The 16,337-nt window shown below is 44.6% G+C and overlaps 1 protein-coding gene across 1 annotated transcript in view; it reads left to right on the top strand.

The window, feature by feature from the left end:
* RIC8A (RIC8 guanine nucleotide exchange factor A) overlaps nucleotides 1–11,735 on the top strand; it is a 196,755-nt gene extending 185,020 nt beyond the window's left edge. Inside the window, exon 10 of the mRNA XM_086956380.1 lies at nucleotides 3,089–11,735. Within this exon, the coding sequence (XP_086812506.1) occupies nucleotides 3,089–3,209 (121 nt within the window). The 3' untranslated portion in view covers nucleotides 3,210–11,735. The remainder of the gene's footprint in view (nucleotides 1–3,088) is intronic.
* The last annotated feature ends 4,602 nt before the right edge of the window (nucleotides 11,736–16,337 follow it).

A 16,337-nucleotide genomic window follows, 5' to 3' on the forward strand; every position in this document is an offset into this window, starting at 1 on the left:
CATCTTATCTCTATGGGGTACACAGACTCGACCCTCGCTTACAGGGTGGTTACACAAGTTATGGTACATAGTTGGTATGGAGCGCATCAAGGCTACACTCACCCAGTCCATGTCCTCTTTTAACACAATCTGGCACCCGTTACTAGATTTACTAGTGCAGGAATTTAATTGTCACATGCCCGAAATATCTACGCATCCTGAGACTCACTAGCTCTTCATCTTCGAGAGACGCCAACGAAGAAGAGGCGCACTCTGATCATCGTTGACACCAAACAAACTCGTAACAAACTTCAGCACACCATTTCCGGGAGGGGGTGGGTCAAGGGGGAAGGGACTTTGGGGTTTCGTTCTTTTGCCAAAATGAGTATGTTTAGTGCATGCCTGGCAGGGGCCCGTGCCTTGCCAGGCAGGACCAGACTTTCACCACACAGACAAACTCTAGCTTTGAACTGCTAGGACGCTACGTAGTTGAGTCTGGTCTGGAGAAGGTCTTACGTCTTGATACCGAAATATGTGGGGCTTGTACTGTGTTCCTTTTTCATTGTCTGAAACTCAATAAAACAAAGTTAACACAAAAAAATAATTCTCATCTCCTGTTCCCCTTATTGAATTTCTAATTTGGTTCGAGATTTTTATTGTTTGGTATTTTGATTTTATTGCTGCTTTGGAGCGGCATAAATACTTGGATGTTCTGGGACACACACATGACACTGAAAAACAAATAAAGTGTCTTAGATAACTAGATCATTTATGGTGTTTTTCTCTGGCAGCAGCACAAATGGGAGATAGGCAGTCATTAACCTACATGGATTTTTAGGTCTGGCTTGATGATGCAACTTTCATCTGACCTTGTAACTTACACCAATATTATTCTACAGTTTTGTGCTTCTACACAAAAATGTATTAATTCTTATTCTATTTGTAATGCTTCACATTACCATAAAACAATCCTTTAAAGTCAGGCCTATCGGCATTGCCCCACCAGCATCACTGCTGAAAGTCAAGGTTGACGAATACCAAGGTTGTCTCTTCTTTATTTCACCTCATGTCTCTTTTATTCACCAATATACTATCTCTTTCCCTATACTACACTGTGTTACGTTCCTTATTAGCATGGCTCCTCCCTTTATCACAGCTTTTCCAATTTTTTCTTCCTCCTTCTTCCTCCCTTTCTGCTTTTCTTGGGTCAAAGCCTTATAATTAAAAATAAGCCCCTAAAAGGAGTGCTGGTGGGCCCCACCTGAAAACACTGGCTCAGACTAAGCACTGATAACTTTGGATATTCATTGCTACAATCTAAACATTAGAAAATGTGTATGCGTTTTACTCTTGTGTAAAATACAGCAACTTAAAACTTACACTATCAATATTGTTGATATGTTATGCATGTCTTTGCTCACCCGCAAATGGCCCTCTTAAAGGCGACTGCCAATTGCTTTGGGTGTGATTTCCAATCTACTTATAAAACAGGTCAATTATGTTTGCCTGCTTTCACCTTAACTCATGTGGCAATAACCTAAAACTCAGACTGTAACCCACCCCGTTAGAGTTGTATATTTCAGAGAAACTTGACCAACGCATTACTTCTTCTTCAGCATGTTCAGGTGCCTTAATTGGCCAAAGTTAAATCAAGGTCTCTGCTCTATTTGTATCTAAAAAAAGAGCGACCACTAATCATGACAGACTGCTCAACATAGTGTTTATCCTTCTCTATGTATGCCAAAAATCCTATACCTGGATTCTCTCATAAGTGACTACACATCAAGTATCTTTCCAGACATACAGATTCTGTTTATTGTCAATGTTTAACTACCCATGACATTACGGCCATGCTCCTGTTTGATTATTGATATGTCTTTTGAAGAAGATGCTCGCTAGTCGCTACCATCATTCCAGGGAAGGCTGTGTATAATCTGAGTGATCTCATCAATACTAATTTTCCTACCCTTCTTTCCGACAATTTACAATCTAGGATTGTTACAGTGGTGGTTCATTTGTTTTTTTTACTCTGCCTCGAAGATACACTATTCTAAATCTTTCTAATTGAGAAGATGTTTTTAAACAAGAACTGATCACACACACCATGTGAACATTTTACAAAGATGAGATCCTTAGGTATCACATTATGAGCCTGAACTCTACGAATCTTCAGGCACAAACATACAAGCCGAGTGTTTTTCACTGCCGCCTGTTCAAACAGACTAGCAAGAAATGTTGACTGAAGATAAGGAATGGTGGAACACAATTGCTAATGTTATGGATGCCAGGAAGGTGTGGATGCTGAGCAAGTGCTCAAATAGGTGGTGATACACACAACTATACAGCAACACACACAATGGGATGACTGAAAGTTGAAGGACCACAGTATGTCATACAAGATTCGCCCATTTGTGAAGTGTACGAATTGTCTTGTGAAATGCAAATTTTGATGAGAAATATTCATTGGGAACCACCAGTGGCTATTGCTAGTATACTTTTAGATTTTGTCAATTATGGACGTACACCTAGGCATAACATTAGCCATGCTCGAATTCAGAGATGTAGTATTTGTACTCTGGCAAATAGAAACATTTAACAAACCATAATATTACCACAGCTAAGAGTAGTTTTGCAGCAGCTCCTTGAGAATTGGTGCTCAACAATTATTACTGGAAACCCAGAAGTATGCCCTAGCGTTAATAGACTACTGACCCAAGCTGTCTGCAGGCAGCCTTTTATCACTTGCAGCGCCAAATCATTTTTCAGCCGCCTTAGCTGTAAACAGTAGGGCACATTACACATCAAAGGTCACGGCAGATTTGGGGGAAATTATTTTGTTAGTTGCCCAGGCTTTATTGTAATAACACACACTATCAAACCAGTCAAGGGTGATTCCAGTTTTGAAACTGTGAATCCCCTGGCTTCCTCGTCTCCAATTAGAAACAACGAAATGATGTCTGAATTTGGAAAATTGGTTGTGAAGACTAAAGGCCAAAAGGACAGTAAATAAGGATAGAGTAAATAAAATGTTTGATCATGAGAGAGAAAAGAAATTAACTGTGTAAATAAAGCTACGCTCTAAATGTGTCTTTCTTCTCCTCTTCCACAGGCAGTGTGTTATTCAACCGATGGCGGTGGGTCCTGATGGGAAACTGACCCCGCTGAATGAAGTCATGCACAGAATGGAGGATCGGAGATCATCGTCATCCTCTGGTTCAGATATGAAATGAGCAGCCCCTAGGACCAATCAGCGATACCTGGTGCTCTCTCTCTTTCAAGCCTTTATATCCAGAAGTGTGCCCCATGAACTTTTAGAACTTGATGTGGCTAGATTGAACAAGTTACTTACCTTTGGTAATCCTCTTTCTGGTGGATACTTGGTCTACATCAGATTCCTCACCTTAGACTGCAAAATATACTCAGGAGGTTTAACTTCAATGCTCCTGCGCAGATGTAGGTGGCCCTGTGCGGCTCTACAACAACTTTGTTCCACCCCGGAAGTGATGAACTGAGCCGCATATAAGCGCCACAACTGTGTGCTGATGTAAGTTTCATTCTTGACTCTGTCCGTATCCTCGAACGTAGAGCCCAGCAATAATCAATAATATCAGTGTGTAGATTCCTTGAGTGGGATCTTTTTGGTTCAGAGATGACATTCCACAGCACAGAAGGAAGAAGGGCAGTGAGGAATCTGTGGTTCGCTAGCATGTCCTTCAGAAAGAGCGATACCAAAGATAAATATCTTGTTCTAACCACAGATTCCTCACCTTTTGAATAGATACCAAAGCAATACCTTCAAACGGAGGTTGGCCTGTGGGATGACTCCTGCAGGACAGAATGGGCAAATTGCCCTTCCTGTCGGAGGTGACTGTCAAGGCAATAGTGCTTATTGAATGTCTGTACATTTGCCCTTATCACAGCCTGACAGATGTCAAGTATAGGCACTCCATGTGCCAGCAAGGTTGTACCAGTCTTGAACTTGGTGAAGTGGGCCCTTATTCCTTCCAGAGGCTGCTACTTGGCTAGTAGGTAGCAGATCTTGATACAGAGGACTATCCACTTTGACTAAGTCCTTTCCTGTACTTTTTTGTCTATTTTTTCCACAGAGAATCCCACAAAGAGCTGATCGTCCACCTGAGGTGCAATCAAAGCTCTTTTAGAGTCCAGCCGAGTGAAGAGAGCATCTTGTCCCTTCTTTTGAGGGTCGAGGTGGCGCAAATAACACTGGAAGAGTGATGGATTGCTTGACATGAAAAGCAGTAACCACCTTAGAAAAAAAGCTGTCTAAGTCCACAGAACCACTCTGTCTGGGAAAAAGGTGGTACAAGGTGGCTGCACCGACAGAGTCTGTAGTTCACCCATAGAATGAGTCATAGTCACCATAACAAGAAACACCATCTTCACAGTCTGGAGACAAAGTGGGCAGCTGTGCATGGGCTTGAATCGCATGCACATAAGGAAAATGAGAATCAAATCGAAATCCCCATGTGGCATCATTAAGGGTTTTGGAGGAAATATGAGTCAAACCTTTAGAAACTCTCATCACAGTTGGTGATTTGAACAGAGAGGGTTGGCAGAGTAAATGTAAAAAGGCCGAAAGAGCCAACAGAAAACCTTTAATGGTGTCTAATTCAAGTCCTTACGGTCAAAAAATAAACAGGAAATCCTTCAGTGTGGATCAGTACTACATGTGCCACAACCAGGCTGCAAACTTTTCCCAGTTTCTGGTGTGTAAACTTGGTAGAGGGCCCTTAGCAAAGAGAACAACATCCTTTGATAGATGTTAGGAAGGCATTCAGCAAATTGCCTGCAACTCCAACAGCTTAATGTGAAGACGTATCTCCACAAGAGACCACGGTCCTCTGATCGCCACCTCTCCCAGATGACCTGCCTATTCCAATACTGATGAATCTAGCATCACCCTCAACTGTGGGTGAGGCAGAGAGTGGAATTTGCTGCTGGTCCATTTGTGGTTGAACCCCCAATTCAGGTCGTTTGCTATCTCCTCAGAAACCTGGGTGAAATCTAATAGGGTCACCTGGTACTGGACCTGCTGAGACTTAAGCTTCCACTGCAGAGCTTGCATATACCACCTGGCATAATTGACTGGCAGGATAGAGGGTATCAAGAGGCCCAGAAGGCACCGACCCACACTCAGGAGACCCATGACCAGGGCTAAAACATCCAGATAATTGCCTGAATGTCTGACTCGTTATGGTGGAGGGAAGGATTGAAACTGCACTGTATCCAGATGGCTCCAATTAAGGGGAGCCTCTGCCAAGGAGTCAGGTGTGACATTGGCATGTTGATCATGAATCACAACAATGTTAGGAGGTTCGCCCTCATCTAGAGCTGGATTACGACTGGCTGTGGCGCCTTCAAGAGCCAGTCATCGAGGTAGGGGACAAATGGAGTTCCTAACCTCCTGAGGATTGCTGCAACCACTGTGATCACGTTTGTGAACACCTGAGTGAAGTTGGTGAGACTGAAAGGGAGCACAACAAATTGGCAATGCTCATGGTCCACCTTGAGCTGCAAATAGAATCTATGAGACTGCAGGACACGTACATGATTATAAGCATCATGCAGCTCAAAAGCCACTATCTAGTGGCCTGGATCCTGGGGATACAGAACATGAGCCAGTGTGAGCGTTCTGAATGTGTTTCTCCGTAAAAAGGCATTCAGAGGGCAGAGATCTAAAATAGGATGAAGGCCTCTGTTCTTCTTCAGCTCAAGGAAATAATAGAAGTAACCGCCAGTCCCCGCTTCCCGGGCTGAGACACTCTCTATGAATGAATGAATGAATGAGGGATTTATAAAGCGCTGGACTCACCACTACCGGGTTATCTCTGTGCTATAGCGCCGGGACACTCTGCCCAAGTAGCTGAGCGCTCTACAAGACTCCCCCTAACATAACATAACATAACATAACAGTGAAACCAGAAAAACAAAGAGGTGGAAGCAACAACATTAAAAGAGTTCCATCTTCAGTAGTTTTCTGAATTTTTGCAGGTCCGGGCACATATGCAACACACAGGGGAGTGAGTTCCAAAGGCGCGGGGCTACATAGGCAAAAGATTTGCCTCCTACATGAAGTTTCTTTACTCGGGCACTAGTAGAAGAGCCTTACCACTAGAGTGCAAATCTCTGTTGGGACGATAGGGGATAAGACTATCGTTCATAAACTTGGGTCCCCTATCGTTAAGGGTTTTGTGAATCAGACAGCAGATTTTAAACTTGATTAGATTACGAATAGGAAGCCAGTCTAAGCGTTTTAGTAATGGCTGGGAAGGAGTCCTGGGTGGTTGATTTAGGGCCAGTCGAGCTTCAGTGTTCTGCACTACCTGGAGCCTATTAAGCACTCCCTCATTCGCTGCTCCCAAAAGTGCATTATTATAGTCCAGTCGACTTACTACCAGGGCTTGGAGCAGGGTCTTACGGACGGATAGGGGGAGAAGATCAAACACTCTCTTTAGGAGCTTTACCATACCAAAACAACTACCTGAGACGGCCGCCTCCTGCTCCTTCAATGATAGAGAAGGGTCTAGATACACTCCTAAGTTTTTAGCCTTGTTAGTGGGCACAGGAGCGGGGCCTAATTCTGCTGGCCACCACTCCGGAGACCAGAGAAGTTAAGCTTTGCCAAACAGGAGGACTTCTGTTTTGTTGGCGTTCAACTGGAGGAAGTTACTTGACATCTAGTTGGAAGTTGCATGCATACCCTCTGTAAACAGCTGTTTAGTGGCATCCAAGTTGTTATCAAATGGCTCTATGTCTCCTGTGTTTGTCTGAAAGATGTTTGGATGTAGGAGGGAGAAAAGGAACTGTAGGGACTAGCCCCGCTTGGCGACCTGGAGGACTCACCTTAGGGATGGTATATTTTGCCAGCCATGGAGGAAATATTTGATCCTGCCTCCTACAGTATGGAGCCTGCTGCTAAGGGCAAACTAAAGCAGTTTGGAAGCAGATGCCGGAGTGGGGTGGGGGATGGCTGTCCCTGATGACCTTGACATTCCATGCTGGATCCCTGTCCTGACCCAAAAGGACTAGCCTGCCTGATGTGGGGGTGGTGGTCTTGGTGTGGGTGGCTTGCCAGACCTCAGGAGTTCATTGAAAGGGGCAAAGCTGATGAGCAAACTGTCTCCCAGGGGTAGAATTGCCTAGGGAACGCAATGTCTCACTGCTTTCTTATAAAGCTGGGTCTTCAAACTGGGGATTGTGCTCTCCTAAGGGGGGCTTTAAGTCATATCAGGGGGGCACAAGCTCTGGCCAAAAGAAGCATTATGCTGATAACAGCACTTTGTTTTCAGTTGAACAAAATGAGCAGCAGTAAGTCACTCTTTAATGGGCCATCAATAACAGCTTTTGGCATTTATATCCTGGCTGGGAGGAGGTGTCTAAAGGGAAGGGGGTCCAAATATTCATCAAACCATCACCCCCATTTCAAGTAATCACACTGTGGATACTTTTACATGTTAGTAAGGCCTGCCTTACTAGAATAGTGTGTCTGGCAATCATGTATTTGATTGCATTTTTAAAATAGTAACAGAATTTTACTGCAAGGTTTTAATAAGTCTACACATATTTAAATATTGCCAGTTTATTGACATTTTTGGAAGGGGGGATCCTGATTGTTTTTTTCCCACTTAAAAAGTTTGAAGACCACTGCTTTAAAGTGTTCCAACACTAAATCAGCCTTTTCACCAAACAGGTGGGACACATTAAATGGCACGCCCATAAATGGGGCGTGCACATCTGCAGAGAAGTCTGTGGATCACATTCAAGTCACTCTAGGGCTGAGAGCTCGGCTCAAGCAGTCAGTGGTGCCCACTCCACAGGTGGTAATCGGTTAAGCTGCTTACTGGCCATTTTGGATGGTTTGAGCCAGATTGGCATTCCTTTCTCTGGGACTGCAGGCAAGATATCACCAACCATGTCCCACAATGCATGGGTTTACCTCACCATCAAGCAGCTGGCACAGACTGAATGGATCGCTAAGGTTGTCGAGGAACATGCCCTCTTCTCAAAGGTCTTAAGTTGGTTTTATTTTCGGTCAGGATAAGCCAAGGGAAAAGAGTTGGGGTTCACCCTACTAATGGAAGCTTGAACCACCGAACTTCCTGTCATAACGTGCTGTGTGAAAAAAGCAGGGTCGCCTGCTGCAGGCCTACGGTGTCTGGCAATCTGTTTGCTCACCTGAACATAGCAACATGTCTTAGACCAGGTGCCCATGAGGGTGTCTGTTAGGGCCTCATTAAATGGGAGTAAAGGCTCTGATGATGATTGCCCAGGATGAACAGGTTGTAAAACCTCTATGAGAACAATGGTTTTGGCCTCCATAGTACGCAACTGCAATTGTAATTCCTCCAACTGAACTAAAAGGTTGTCAAGTACCAGGGTGTGGCCCTGGGATACATATATTCTGCCTGAATCTGAATGGAATGGGTCTGGGTGTGTCAATAAACCATTGACATTCTCCCTCAGCTGACAATGAGACTTTGGACTTTGACTTACCTGAAGACTTGGACCTCAATGATGACCTGTCATAGGAACATTCTCGAGAATGGGAACAGATCTGTGCCCTTGACTTTGAGTGGGGGATCCAAGGCTTCTTTCGGTGTTCGGCAATGTACAGCTTGGCTTTGTGTTTCGGGAAAAAAGCAGACATTGTGGGGATCTTTACAGACATTTGTTTGTGACAACCACTACCAGGCTTAAACTCTGTAGTTTTAGAAAGGGACCTAGGACACACTGGAGAAAATAAAATTTTGAGAATTTTTTTTTCGACAAAACACGAGGAAAATGTACCAGATCAGCGTACGAAGGAGCAGAAAGAAAATAATGGATATCAGCACTCAGGTGTGCCTATGTGCAGCTCCGTTTGTCACTTCTGGGGTAAAACAAAGTTGTAACCAGGCAACACAATGCTACCTTACCGGCAGGTGGGAGCTTTGCTATTAAATCCTCTGGATTGAGTCTGGCACCTGGGGATAGTCTGAAGGTGAGGTATTTTGGGTTAGCAGTGTCTATAAGAAAACAAGAAAGCAAAGCACACACCTGCATGGAGGCGCTCATGCCTGTTATGTCTCTCAGCTCTACACTAGGGTGCCTGAATAATTTTCCCTGCCTAACCTCTTCTGTGCTCCTCCCTCAGCAGCGCTGGGAAGGACTTTTCTTACCTCAGCTCTTCTGTGCCTGCCCCATTGGATCTGAAACCCCCTCGTCCACTCCCTATAATGAATGGGATTCCATTCTTTGTTGCCCAGAACTCAAAGAAAACCCCTGTAATTCCTAGCCCTCACTAAGATGACCCTACTCTGGGTGGGATCTATCACTTCAATATCATTTAGATATTTTAAGCAGAGTCGAACTGATCTGATGAGCATAGAATCGATAAGAGAAAATTAAGAGACATTTAAACATATACCTGAAGAAGCCACAAAGTAAAGCTGAAAACTGTACTATTGAATCTGCGAGAAAAAAACATTAAAAAAAGATACATGATACACATCTAGAAACGAATAAAAGGCAAGTTGTAAAGTGCTGCAGTGACTCAGATTAGGCATTTTGGCAATGAAGGATTTAAAAGGAAACCAGTTATCTATTGTTTAGCTCATGAAAAAGTATGTCCATAATGACTGTATACCATCCCCCTGCTTTCTTAGGCAAGCGACTTAAGTTAATGTAAAGATTTACTTGGTTCAGGGTCAAGTTTTAGGCTCCCTAGCCCATGGCATTTCTTCCTATTTCAGTGATTATTATAACTAGCCCCCTAGGAGTTATAGGTTGTCCCCGTCCCATTAATAGAAAACCCTGCTAAAACCAGCTCTCTTGCTCCAATCCCCTGCACTGAATGAAAACTCCTTTCTACTCCTTAACGTTCACTCAGAAGGCCATCCTCTGCTCTCGAGCTCTCACTGAGTATGCATGCTCTGTAATATACCACTTGCATTCTGCCTTTTGTCCCCAGCATAGTAGGCTATGCATTGTTTTGCTGCAAACACTTAGCATCCATCACATGCTGTCTTGTATTTACTGAGAACCTGTTTTTTTCACCACTAACAGAATTTCTTTGCTCTCCAGTGCTCTTTAAAACCCCTCCCCTTCTTTCTGCCCCCCCTCCCCCCCAAAAAAACCTTCCACTTCAGACCTAGACTGAGATTACAGCCTTTGCTCCAAGTGCTCTCTTAAAGCCTAATCTGTTGTCCTCGGCCACTCTGACCTTTCTTCTTCTGTCGTTCATGACTCGCCGAGAACAGCGATGAAGGAACATGAACTATCTGTGTGTGTGTAACAAGCTGCCATCTCTAGCCTCAAATTTCTCTCTCACTGATTCTTTCAAGTGCTGGGTGCAATGACCTGGTGGTCACGATACAGATACAGTCTGCTACCAATGCATCTCTCAGACTCTGAGGCATTCAGTAATTCTCAAGCCAATAAGCAGCAATTCAAAAACAGTCTCCCATTTCACTGTTCCATAAAACAGCAGAACTTTGGGCTAATTGCGATTCTCAGTGATCCATATTTAGGAAAGCGCATTTCCTAATGTACAAAAACGTACAAGTTGGTAATAGCAATTCCTAATGGGGTCAAGTCTTTGGATTTAATTCTGAATGATTGATTGTTTTATAATTTTAAACCTTGTTGATATTTTAGCTATTTTTGTAAGATTTTAATTAATCAAACACAATAAAACAATAAACTTGAAACTTAATTGGGTCGCAATAGACCTATTTCACGAATATTTTTGAGGTTGTAATTTGAGACCCATTTGGAATTACAGCCATCACAGAAGTGGTGGTCTGCTGCGGTCAGCTGACCTCCAAGTTTGCAATGACTATTTACTAAAGCAATCTTTTTTTTAAAAATACAACCGTTTATTTTAAAGGATAATGAGATGCGTTTCAAAAAATAAAATGAAACGTTTAAGTTTCATTTTCTAAGAGCAGGCAGTGGCTCTGCACGCTGCCTGCTCTTAAAAAATTATTTGTTTCAACATTCACAAAGGGGAAGACTTCCCATGGGGACCTCTTCCCATTTGCGAATGGTGACCGCTACCTTTGAGGAGTCTGTAAATAATGAATGTTTTGCCGTGGTAATTTAGTTGCAAAACATTCATTCATAGCACAGCAATTCGGTATTTGGAAGAGACGCCCACCACAGCCCTTCCAAATACCGAATCGCTAAACACAAATTAATATTCAGTAACATGTTACGTAATAGCAATTTGCTCTGTACATATGTAAGAGTATTTTTGCAGTCAGAAACGACCCGCGAAAAGGGCCATTTCCGACCCGCAAAAATGCTTTTGTACATATGGTCCTAGGCTCAAAAGTCTGCCATCCGTCCTTACAGTCAAACAAAACCTTCCCCACCAATTTCCAGAAGCGTCAGCTGTGCACAACAGGGTCAAGGGAAGGAAGGGCAGTTTTGCAGAGACTACAAGGTGGCTATCTCATATGAACTTTATGAATCCCTCTACCCCATATTACCCATTTGAGAGAGACTCCCACTCCTGCACTGTCCTACTTTATAGTTCACACCGAGTAAAGCACATCCATTGAATGCTCCCGACTTCTTTTCAAGAGCCATGCCGACAGATTATCGCTGTAGTACCACGATGTATCCCACTCAGAGAGCATTGCCCTTCCAAGCCATCGCAAATCCCCGTCTAAAAGACATTTAGGGACAGGATCTGCGTGAAATTTGTTCTCAGATGTTTAAAATGTTTTATTGTTTTCTACTGTTTAACTGTATTTTAACCCCTTCGAGGCTAATGACGAGCTGGGCTCGTCATGGCGCTTACCTGCCGTGCGCGGATGACAAGGCCAGCTCGTCATAAAATAATGTAAAACAATAATCCCCAGCGCAGGACGGGAAAACGCCTAGCAGCCATGGGGTTAATGAAGTTAGAGAAAAAATAAATTATGTGCACAAAACGAAAAACGCAAATCTAATTGATGCTGAATATTATTTATTTGAACAAATGCCTGGGATCCCAGTCAGTATGGGTCATTGTGGGATTATTTGGGTCTATAAAGGAACTGAAGTCAGGGCCAATTTGATGGTTTGAAAACTGAATTCTTGAACCAAGTAGCTCTTCGGCTGATGCCTGAAGCCCTCAACACAATACCTATTGACCACAGTGCACTCACTGAATGTCTTTCTTTTTAATGAGTACACAAAAATAACACAAAAAAAACATTTTACGCTAACTTTCTGAAAATAATTGGATTATTTCTCTTCTGTGGAGAGGCTATCTTGCACTCTATGAGGTATTGAAGATATCTTGCATTCAATGAAACCATAAGAATGCAGCCTTGATTTTTCATGGATTCACATTCTCGAATCTTTACCCGTCATCGAGGTGAAAGCCTTTGGTAACATACAACAGCTAGCTGCGCAGGACAGTAATTAGTACAGAGAGATTAGCATACACATGTCAATTTAGTAGCACATCCACCATAACTAAAATGATCCATGCTTTAGCTAATGAGGTGGAAATGCTCTGAACTCTACTTGCCCTAGAGGCCACCCTACCTTAGATCTCTACCTCACTTCATATATGGAGAGAGTTTAGTTGGTTCTATGCTCTGTTTCTCTTGACTTAGTTGTACTTCTACATCAGAAGCCACCCAACTCCTTTGGCAGCTTTTTGGTTTGAAATTCTTGCCTCTGAAGATTGGACCAGGTTCTACTTGTTCGACTATGTCAGAAACCCCCCAAAAAGCTATGTTGTAGAGATAAGGGTTTATGGCAAAAAACGTTTACATCTGGAGGACCCACATGATAGCCGTATATGTTAAGAGTACCCTCAGCACAGGAGTGCACATTTAGTAGACAATACACACTCAAGACACTTCAAAACAGAGAAAGCAGTGTATTCTATTGCCTGAAGAAAAAGAAAGCCATTTTCTCAGATGAGGAATGTAATTGCAGTGCTCCTCTGTTATCCTTAAAAAAGGGCACAAACACGTTAAAGTATGCTGCCTTTTAAAACATCTTCAACAAATGATCTAGGTCCAAAGAAGCCTCCTGAAAACATTCCCAGAAAGGGAGAGAAATAAAAACCCCATGAGGATAACTTTCCCTGAGAAGCTATCTGGCCTAATATTCTGCAGATTTAAGTAATAATAACAATTCTTTCATTGGTGTCAACCTCCTATCTGGCTACGTCTTCCACAAAGAAATCTACACTCTTCCCTGTGACAGAGAAATCCCAATTATTTTCATTGTCTTTTAAATTCTTTTTATTTGCAACTTAAAACAAGTGACGTCATCACAAAATCGCACACAGTCATCAATCTGTACCATAGAAACACAGGGTCTGCAACACACTTTACATCTGAAGTATTTACAGCACAACCTAGAAAGAGGGTTAAACAGTAAGCATCTCGTCATTGGGCAGCGTTTGGGGAGGATCACAGATATTGCCTCTGTAGTCATTCCAGTTCGACCACACCGCCACCCATTTCCTGGGGCACCCTCGCGCTGTGTAAACTATTTTCTCCTGGAGCATACACCAGTCCATGTCCTGTTTCCAGGAATGAAATTTGGGAGGCGCTGCTGCTCCCCACAGCCTAGCAATGTTACGCTTTGCCACCGCTTGTCCCAGCGTCACCCACAACCTTCCCTTTGCTGACAAGTCTGTGGGTTCCCATATGTTCAAGAGGCACCTTTTCGCTTCAGCCCGTAGTTCTACCCCCCCCCCCACACCTCCTGCATGCATCTGATCACTTGTTTCTAACAGGGCTGTAGCAACCAGCACTCCCATATTATGTGGATGAAGGTTCCCACCTCCCCGCACCCCCTCCTGTAGAGTCCCTCTTCGCTGCGCCCCATCAGCTTCAACCTAGTGCCGGAAATATACACCCGGTGAAGTACCCTGAGCTGGACAAGCCTCAGTCTGGCAGATTCTTCCTCAACTATTTCCAGACCGTCCGCCTCTCACTTCCTTCTGAGAGCTAGTAACAGGTCTGGGGAGTTGTTGACTAGATTTTTATATGTGAGGGAGTTTGCCCGCTCTGGGAGATGGCCGTCAATAATCTGTCCTCCATAGGGGAGGAACTAGGGGGCTGGGTCCCCGGGGGAATGTTTGTCTGGAGGGAATGCCTGACATGCAGGTAGCGGAAGTATTCTGTGTGTGCGAGTGCATATGTCTGTTGGAGTGAGTCAAACGACACCACCCCCTGCGGGCCCCAGTGGTCTTTAACGTGGGAAATGCCAATGAGGTCCCAGTTGCGGAATCCTTTGGTGCGGCCTAAGTTACCTAACTTCTCAGAGACCCATAGCGGGGTAGCCTGTGTGAGTACATTAGCCCATCCCAATTTTCGCTGAACAATGTGCCATATTTGGACCGAGTGTTTTGTGGGGCCCGTGAGCTGGTAACGGCCTTGGTTTTGAATAAAGCGCTGCCTCGAAGTTACCGCCCGGAAGGAGCCAGCGATCCATTCCGTAGCCCGGGTCGGCCCCATCGCAGTAGGTGCCCTGATAAATGGCGGAGAGGTGGGCAGCCCAATAATACTTACGGATGTCAGGGAGTGCTATGCCTCCATCGAACCACCCCAGTGTCAGTTTCTGCAGGGATATTCTGGGTGTTCCGGCCAATAGGAGTTCTCTTTGCGCAGCCTCAACTGACGCCTAATACGACTGTGGCACCAAATCCGGATAGTTTTGTAAGACATATAAAAATCGTGGCAGCACCATCATTTTAAAAAGGGCCGCCCTGCCCAGCAGAGACAACAGGAGCTTCTGCCAGGTGGCGGAGTCCCACCTGAGCCGCTGTAGCGGGGGTAAGAGGTTCCTTTCGTATATAAGGGTTTAATCTTTGGAGATAAAGATACCTAAGAGCAGGAGGCCCTGCACCTTAGCACTTTGTGGGCTGCCATCTTGGGGGAGGACGGGACATTTGACGGGTGCCATTTTGGTGAGCGCTCTAGTGCCTGGTAGGTATGGGCGAATTTTGCGAATCTCGCGTTCGCGAATTTTGCGGATTTGCGAACTCGCAATCCGCAAAATACGCGAATTCCCGCGAATTTGCGGATTTTTTTTTTATGTTCGCACGGGTTTCTGCAAGTTCGCGAGGGTTTTGTACAATTTCGCAAATTGCGAAATTGTACAAAACGCGTGCGAACTTGCAGAAACCCGTGCGAACACAATGTGCCCAGTAGGGTATGTGCCTCTTGTGTGAATAAAAGGTCAGAGAAAGATCAGTTCAGCAGATGAAGAGAAAGAAGCTCGGGTATTTTGCTCGTGAAAGTCAAGGATGCAAAGCCTATCCAGCATCACAGCTGATTTTCCACGGTAGATTTGGGAAGAAGGCACACCTGTCCAGCCTCGACGACGCTCACGGTTGTTTTTGGGCTAATGAATGAGTCACTGAATTTGAGCATCAACTAGCTCGAGCGACCATGTGTGTGTTACTATGCAATCGCCCCGAAGGGCGCAGGGGTCCCTTGAGTGAGCTGCAGACCTGACCTGTGCCCAGCCATGCAACTATTTTACAATGGCGCCAGCAAGCTGCCAGCGCCGTTGTAAAATAGTTACAAAGTTAGCTTGCACAGGAAGCACTGAGATAAAATAAAGCAGCACCTGCTTCGTTTTATCTAGTGGTTCCTGTGCAAGCTAACTTTGTAACTATTTTACAACGGCGCTGGCAGCTTGCTGGCGCCATTGTAAAATAGTTGCATGAGTGTGGGTTCAACTTTTGAACCCGTTACGTTCGCGGATTTTTTTTTGCGGATTTTGCGGGAAATCCGCAAAATTCACGGATTGCGGATTTCCCAAAAATCCGCAAAATCCGCGAGCGTAACGGATTTCCCGCTCACACCTAGTGCCTGGTCCTCAGCCCCGAGTTACTTAAGGCAGGAGTTGCAAGCGCCCGGGTCTATACGATTCTACTGACTCACGGGCCACGTTTGCACAATCTAGGTTTGGGAGGCTGAGGGAGTGATCCTGACTTGTTTTGGGGGCTCATCTGGGTCGGATCCGCTCTACTGCTGCTGATTAGTTTTAAAAGCACTTTTAAAGCAAGGCAGCTCGTAACTGTGTTTTATTATTTTTAAAAAAGTGTACCATTAAATAGCTTGTTTGTACTGTACTATAGGTGCTGCTAGTTACCGCCACTCACCTGCACTTTAAAAACGATCCCTGAACATCTCTCTTTGCTGCTAGAGCGGGAGGCCCTGCACCTTAGCACCTGTGGGCTGTCATCTTGGGGGAGGACGGGACATTTGACGGGAGCCATTTTGGTGAGCGCTCTAGTGCCTGGTCCTCAGCCCCGAGTTACTTAAGGCGGGAGATGCAAACGCGCAGCGCTTGCGTGCAGCGTGCGTGCCGGCGGCACGCGGGAGGCTCGC

This window comes from Lissotriton vulgaris, chromosome 2_1 (genome assembly GCF_964263255.1).
Source record: "Lissotriton vulgaris chromosome 2_1, aLisVul1.2, whole genome shotgun sequence".
In the NCBI taxonomy this organism is placed as follows: Eukaryota; Metazoa; Chordata; class Amphibia; order Caudata; family Salamandridae; genus Lissotriton; species Lissotriton vulgaris.